Here is a 7,444-nt window from a genome sequence, read left to right on the forward strand (position 1 = left end):
TTCCAGGGCTTTCTCCCCGCCGCCCGGAACCGCCCTCGGGCCGACAAGTGTGAGGCCACCCGCGCCGCAGTGCCCTACCTTAGGCGCCAGCTCTGAGCTGTGCTGTAGCACCGTGTACAGGATCTGCATGTTGTTGGGGTTCCGCGCATTGGAGAGCTCGTTGAAGACCACGAACTTGATGGTGGTGCCCAAGTTGTCCTTGTGCGCGCTCAGCAGCTCCCTGGACACGGGCCGAGCCAGGGGGCGCTGACGCAGCCCGTGGCCACCCGCCTTCCTCCCTTCCACCACGCTGCCCTCCAGCCTGCCCTCCTCCCTCCTGCTAGGGCCACACCTGATGCACAGCATGTAGTGGTTGAGGAGAACCTTGGGCTTGAGCCGGATTTTGATCAGGTGGGAGATGACATCCATGTCCTCGACGCCGTGCGTGTCGCAGTTCATGCACACAGACATCAGGAGGTCCTGGGCTGGCCTGGTTAGCTGGGGGGGTGCAGGGGGAGAGGTGGCGTGCATCAGCCTCGCACACAGCTGGGCGCCCGCAGGACCTGGGGGGAGGGGGCTGGCCTGGTGAGCTGCAGGGTGTCCATGTCAGCCTTGCGCACAGCTGGGCGCCTGCAGGACCCAGGGGGTGGCTCCCCGCCCTCACCTTGGGGTTCTGCAGCCACATCTCCAGCCTCTGCACCGCCATGAGTCGCACCTCCTTGTAGCCACAGGTGGAGGTGAGCAACCGCAGGAGGTTCCGTGAGACGTTGTCAATGGGTTGGCGCCGGTTGAGTTGGTCACGGAGCATGTCCAGGACGTACTCCTCCACGCTCTCCGTGAGGTCGTCGTACCTAGGCCAGCGGGGTGGGATGGGGTGGGGGAGAGGAAGGAGGACTGGCTCTCCCCATGGCCCCCCCACCCCCCACCCGTCGGCCTCCCAGTCATGCGCGGGGCTGCCCGGCAACCTACCTGGGCATGAGCTGGCCCTCCTCCTGCTCAGGGCTGAGCCTCTCCTCGGCGATCAGGAGTTCCGGCTGGCCGTCCTCCTCCTCCGTGAGGGACGGGTGCGGGCTGCTGCCTGCACAAGGAGCCGCTCATAGACACCCCCCACCCCCCACCAGCCCACAAGTACCCCCGCTCACTGCGCACGGGTTCTGCAGAGGGAGGTGAGCCCAGCCCTTCGCTCATGGAAACCCCGTCGCTCACCAGTGTCTCTTACCAGCACTGAGGTCCCCGCCGCTGCGCCCTGCCTCCCCCTGCAAGAGCACACTTTTGGGGGGCATCTTGGTGTTAAATGCTGTCTGAATGTTATCCACAAAGGTCTTGCAGTGCGGGCTGTCCACCCAGATCCGCTCCCCCAGGGAGTCCTCGATGTACACCTGCATGTGACACCACTCCACGCTCTGTGCTCCTGGTGGGCCGCTTGCTTCTGCCCGCCCTCTGCCACCCCCGGATATCCCAGTGCCCTGAGCAGAGGCCTCCCAGGGCAAACCTTCCCCCACCAGCACAGGGGAGACGCCCGAGGCCATTAGATATGCAGCCTCTGGCAAGAGCACACCCAGTGTCATGTCCTCCTCCTCCGGGGATCTGGCACCTGCCCCGTCACCTCAGAGCTGCGCTGAGATCCCCAGAGAGGTAGCCTCACCTTGACAAAGATCTCAGGCCAGTTCTCATCCTCCTCGTATGCAGCCATGAGCAGGTTGCAGGCCAGCACGGACACCAGGCTATTCCCCTTGGCCTTGAAGTTGATGGAGGCATCACGCCGCAGGAGGCTGCACAGAGCCTGTAGGAGATGGCGTGTCGTCAGGGGAGGGAGGGAAGTGAGGAGGGCTCCACGGCCCGCCCCACCCCCTCCGCCCACAGCCCTCACCTCGATGACACCCTCTGTGGCGAAGATGTTGGGCTTGATCTTGGCCAGGTACATGAGGCTCAGGTACAGTGCGCTGTCTGGCTTGGCCCGGGTGGCCTTGAGCTGCTTGACGGCCCCACACAGCACACCCTCAATGCGGCCATCGTTGCCCTCCAGCTCGGCAGCCTCAATCTCGTCTAGCAGCACTGAGGGCGGAACTGGCAGGCACAGGAAGGGCTGTGTCGGAGCGGGCGGCCACAAGCAGAACCCACCTTTGGGGTCCCCCCACAAAGCCACAGGACAATAGGGCGAACCATCAGAAACCCAGCAAGCGGGTCTCAGGGCTGTGCTGTGGCTGCCTCTTCTCCAAGGGGTACAACAGTAACCACCGGGACGGGAGCAAGGCAGGAGCCTCCAGGCTCAGGGCCCCGCCTGGGCCGACGACGGGCCGCAGTGGGGACAGGGCCTACAGCCTCAGAGGGCCAGCCTAGTCACCTCTAGACCTCTCACCACATCCCACACACCTACCCGGAATTATCTGCTCCCAGAATATGTTTTTCTAGAAATGAGCCAACCTTTTCTAAGTCATCCAGTTAACTGACGCATTGCCGTTCACACCGTCAACTTTCTTAGCAGCGGCCCCTTCTCTGGTCGTCCATCCCCTGATGGCGGCCGCCCTCATCCCTGCCCTCTCCCCACATCTGGCCTGCAGAGGGGTTTCTGCCTAACAGCCTTGGCAAAGAATCCTGTCTGGGTTTTGACCCTCTCCCCCATGTTCACGTCCACCGTCTCTAGTCCTTCCTGTTTTCCACCCTCCTCATCATCTCACTTCAGCTGGACGCCGAGCACCAACCTCCCTGTAGTCAGCGGCAGGCCCGAGAAAGTGTGCCTCCTGAAAGCACATTAGGGCCACCACACCTTTTCCTGGCGCCATACTTGCCATTGCTCAGGTCCAGGTTATTTTCCAATCCCCTCTATGGTGTCTGCTTTGACCTGAGAGATTTTTCAGGCTGTCTTTAAACATGCAAACACACTGAGGGAGGCCCTGCTGTCGACTGCTGAGCTAACTGAATGAGGACAGGGGAGTCAGCGATAATCACTGAACGCTTTCCAGGTGCCAAGGACATAGGAGAAGCAGGCAGGGCAGGTTTACGGGACTTCCTGAAAACCTTGACATTCCACATGCCAGGGGCTACGCACAGCTACGTGCAGCCTTCTGTTTGCTACAGATGTTTGTAAAGTGCCTCATCACTCAGAATGTGCCTTCCGCGCCATGCTCCATCTGTTCTCCGGAACCACTGCTTACGGGAGACACACAGCTACCAACTGGGAGAACCATGGCCTGAACAGGAGCATCTGCCCTGCGTGTGCTTTCAGTGTTGGCCTGCCCTTGCTGCGCCTTGGGGGGGGGGGAGGGGGCACCCTGTGAAGCACGGGCCCAGCCTGGAGGCCTCACCTGTGTCCCAAAGCACACCTAGCCTCAGCTGTGCCTTCTGCTCCCCATACCCCAGGGCTCCCTGCCGCCAACTACATCTAGCACAAGCATCTCCCCAGCGGCTAGCCTTGGTTCTCGCCCCCAGCACTGCCCCGACCTTGCCTGTTCCCCAGGCACGCTTCCTTCTCCAGAACCCAGGCCTCTGCCTAGCAGTTTACTCCCCACTGTCCTCGACCACCTGTCAAGGTCCTAGCCAGCCTCTAAGGCTCCCCTGCACGTGACAATTCCCTCGTGAGCCTTCTCTGCCAATGCTGTCCCATGAGTACCTATGTGTTCAAAGCCTGGGGCTGGCTTGGGGCTGGCTTGATACTTGACTGATCTGATCTACGGGGCATCAGGGAGCAGCCAGAGATAATCACTAGGAATATGGCACAGAAAAGAACAATCCTAGTTGCATATAGATCAAAAGCCTTTCTGTAAATAACACAGAGATAATGTACCTTCCTTTGATGTTAATATGGTGATGTTTCCTTCCTCACTAGGGAAAAAGTCAAGTCTTCCCTGTTGGTAAGGATTACTGACGTGCAGGCAGAGAGAGAGTCTGCCCAGAACGCAGAGCCCCTAAGAACACGGTTCTGGTCAACCTCAGTCACTGCTGACCCCATACTCAGAACGGGGCCCGTCGCAGGGAGGTGCTCTACAAGGGCACCGCATGAACAACCAAGCCAAGGACGGAGGCTGCTCACGCAGGGCAGCGGCTGGCAGCACAGGAGTGTCACACTCCGAACCAGCCCCCGCAGAGGGGAGATGGCCAAGCAGAGACAGCAAAGTCCATGTACTTCCCAGCGGCAGGGCAAGGGCACAAGCCATGTGTGCTTCCCGGGTAAGGATCCTGAACCGTAAGTCCCCCTACCCTCACAGAGGAGGCCGCTGACACTGCAATGACACGCTCACTGTCCACTTGCTCTGCAGCCCCCTGGGGCCCAAGACCGCCCCCCCCCCCCCGGGGCCCGCTGCCCTGGGCCACGTTAACACTTTCCCATCTCCACCTGTCATAGAGCTGGGAAGCATGAGTGCAGTGGAGGCACCTGCATGAGATGTGTTCCCAGACGCAGCCTCTCCCCTCTCCCTCCCGCCTGTGCCGCACCCACGCTCTGCCTGCAAGCAGCGGCTCCTGAGCCCCTGCCTACGGACAAGCTGTGGGTTCTGCGCTCTGCGAGGTCCAAATACCAGCTTTACCTTCAATCGGGACTACAGACGGCTCTTTAATTGATGGTGAGATAGCGCGTTTTTCTGCTACAGCAGCCTCAGCCAGGCGCCCCAAGGCACTCAGAGGGGGTGTAGAGGAGAGCTTGGGGCGTTTGGTGAGGCCGGTCAGCGCGGAGGCACCGGCCAAGGCTGCAGCGGCATCCCGCTTGCGCTCTGAAGGCAGGCCGGAAGGGGCCGGCTTCAGCAGGCTGGACGCCGTTTTCGATTCATTGGCCTGACCCTTCGAGCCCAGAGCGATGAAGTCTCCCGGCGGAGGGTGCCCTGCAGAGATGGGTGGTAGGTGTGTTGGGGGGGGCGGGGTGGAGACACGCGCACCTTTACACCGCGGCAGAGGTGGACAGGATGCTGCACAGGGACTCCAGCCTCCCTCTTGCTCATAGGGGATCAAACGAGGGTCAGGGCAGGCAAAAACAAGGCCGCCAGCAAGCCCGCGTTAGAGCCGGTCTGGCGCGGTCAGTCACGCGGTGCTTACTACAGACCAGGCCCCTGCTTCGGGAGCGTCGGCTCACTCGATCCTAACAAGTTTCTGACCCAGGCATCCATCCTCTCGCTTTGCGGAGGAGGGAAACGAGGCACCGAGACGTACGGCCACCGCGCTAGCCAATGACCAAGCTAGATCTGTGCTGCCGTCCGTCCCCGGCCCTGGAGCTCGTCAGCTGCTTATGCAGCCTCGGATGTGCCCCGAAAGGGAGGGAGTCGGCCTCCTGGAGACGGTAGCAGCCGGCCCATCCGCTCTGGGACACCGTTCCAGGCCCGACTCCCGGGAACCCCGGCCGCAGGCTGAAGCCCACACCTGAAGGCTTGGCCGCCGCGCTGGGCCTGCGGACGGTCGCGGGCTTGGCCCGGTTCATTCTGTCCCCCTCCCCGCGCTGCTCCTCGCCGCCGCGGTGTCACCCGAGAAGAAGGCCGGCGCCGATCCGCCACCGTCCCCTCGGTCCCTCATTCATTCATTCGTGCCCAGGCCGTCCGGGGCTGGGGCCTGCGGGCGAAGGGGCCGTGGCCCCGCAGGGCCGAGCGACTCAGAGGGGGCCGTGCGGGCGCCGCCTCAGATCCGCCGGGGAGGGATCGGGATCGCAGGCAGCCGAGGCACGGCCCACACACCAAGGGCCCAGCGAACCGCCTGAGCGGCCCCGCCAAAGCGGTCCCGGAATCGGAAGTCGCCCTCGCAGGCCTCGCACTACGACTTCCGTAATAACCGGAAGCAAAACTGCACGGCTTAGGCGGGTGGCACGGGAGGTGCCTGCGCACTGCCTGCAGCGCCCTCTGGCGGCGGGAGGCCGGCGGGGCCTCGCTGCCGCCAATCGGTCTAGCACTTGCCCTCTGCAGGGGAGGGTGATATGGTTTAGGGACAGGGTCGCGGGGATTCTGATCTAGAGGTGCTGCACCTTCAGGGCCCTGCTCTCACATTTGGCTGTCAAAGGCCAGGTTTTGGGGATGCCCGCGGTGAGGGTGGAGAGAGAGACCAGGGCTGAGAATGGGCACGTCCGCAGCGGGGATCCCGGCCTCAGTTTCCCCGCCTGGACAGTGGACTTCTGCAACCTCTCCCAGTCACTTTGATGGCAGAGGACGTGTCTATCCTCCCAGAGTGAGGCTCCATGGAGATGGAAACCCACGCCCTCCTCCTATCAGCGGTCACCATGCTGTCCTCGGGTCTCTGCATGCAGCCCCACCCCGCACCAGGAAAGAACGAGGCCGGGAGCAACTGCAGGGGCCACAGCCTGCCCTGGCACACCAGGTGCCTTCCTCAGTAGAGTGGGTGGCCTGGTGCGAAGGGACAGGCCATGCGCGGAACCCTGAGCACGGCGCTCCTAACAGACCCGAGTTTTGGCAAAGCAGCCGTCTGCAGTTAAGAGGCCTTCCTCCATCATGGCTGTAGGTAGGAAAGGCCCAAGCTTCAAGGGAGAAGGAGGCACTGGGGCCCAGGTGAAGACCTGAAGAGGGTGGTCAGTCAGTGTGCATGCGCGCCAGCTGTGTCTGCTGGTGGGCAGTGAGCAGAGAGGGGAGACGGGCCCACCCTCCCGATGGTCATGTTCACAGGTGGCTGTGGGTCCCCATGTGTCTCAGAGAGTCACAGGTGGGCTCACCACTGCAAGCCTTTAGTGAATGTTCTAGAGCAGGGGGCAGGGGCCTCACTGGCCCCGCCGGGCGCCCCTCTGTCATCGGTCGCTGGTAGAACCAGTGGGCACAGCAGGCATGAGCCAGGACCCCTTGTCACAGGGAGGGCCTCACTGGGAGCCCAGAGCCGTGCCCCTTAGTGTGGCCGGTGGGGGCCCTTCTGCCAGGAGAGGGAGGCAGCAGTGGGATCACCTTGCCGAGGGCAGGGTAGGGTGTAAATCAGAAAGCCCGTGGGAGGTGTCTGGCACCCAGTAGCCCCCACACACACAGATGGGGGCCACATTCCTTGCTGTGGTCATTGTCGTTACTCAGAACCACCGGCTCCAGGAAGCAGCCGGCAGGTCCCAGGAGCTGGGCAACCCAGGCCCTGCCCTAAGCAGGGGAAGGCTCTGAGCTCCAGGGCTGGAGGGTGGAGCCCTGGCCCTGGGATTGGTGCCTTTGTAAGAAGAACTGGGAGCAGGAGAGTTCCCCCCGCCTCCTTGCCCAGTCCCCAGGTGAGGACCTGGCAAGGAGCCATCTGCAAGCCAGGAATCGGGCTCCCCCCAGACACCAGCAATGCAGCACCTGGATCTTGGAATCCCAGCCTCCGGGACCACGACCGGGAAATGTCTGCCCTTTGGTCCCCACCTGGTGCCACGACGTGGTTGCCGCAGCCGAGTCCACGCCTGAAGCCCTCCTTCTTCTGCCAACAGCAGGGGCGCGTCTGCTTTTATGCGGTGGGAGAGGGACGCTAGCCCCCATTCCAGCAGGCGGTGGTGACACTCACAGTGCAGAGGCCACCGGAGGCCTGGTGGTGT

General features: G+C 62.7%; 1 protein-coding gene across 4 annotated transcripts in view; it reads right to left on the minus strand.

The window, feature by feature from the left end:
- The window catches only part of INTS1 (integrator complex subunit 1), a 28,809-nt gene extending 23,150 nt beyond the window's left edge, over nucleotides 1-5,659 (minus strand). For all 4 annotated transcript variants that reach the window (XM_039226086.1, XM_039226084.1, XM_039226085.1 and 1 more), the window contains exons 1-9: nucleotides 5,326-5,659; nucleotides 4,503-4,793; nucleotides 1,850-2,046; nucleotides 1,625-1,762; nucleotides 1,199-1,358; nucleotides 949-1,057; nucleotides 644-830; nucleotides 332-477; nucleotides 79-220 (exon numbers count right to left, since the gene is read on the minus strand). In XM_039226086.1, coding sequence (XP_039082017.1) covers nucleotides 79-220; nucleotides 332-477; nucleotides 644-830; nucleotides 949-1,057; nucleotides 1,199-1,358; nucleotides 1,625-1,762; nucleotides 1,850-2,046; nucleotides 4,503-4,793; nucleotides 5,326-5,383 — 1,428 coding nt within the window. In that variant the 5' untranslated portion in view covers nucleotides 5,384-5,659. The remainder of the gene's footprint in view (nucleotides 1-78; nucleotides 221-331; nucleotides 478-643; nucleotides 831-948; nucleotides 1,058-1,198; nucleotides 1,359-1,624; nucleotides 1,763-1,849; nucleotides 2,047-4,502; nucleotides 4,794-5,325) is intronic.
- Between the last annotated feature and the right edge of the window lie 1,785 nt (nucleotides 5,660-7,444).

This window comes from Hyaena hyaena, unplaced genomic scaffold (genome assembly GCF_003009895.1).
Source record: "Hyaena hyaena isolate Hyena2069 unplaced genomic scaffold, ASM300989v1 scaffold_20, whole genome shotgun sequence".
In the NCBI taxonomy this organism is placed as follows: Eukaryota; Metazoa; Chordata; class Mammalia; order Carnivora; family Hyaenidae; genus Hyaena; species Hyaena hyaena.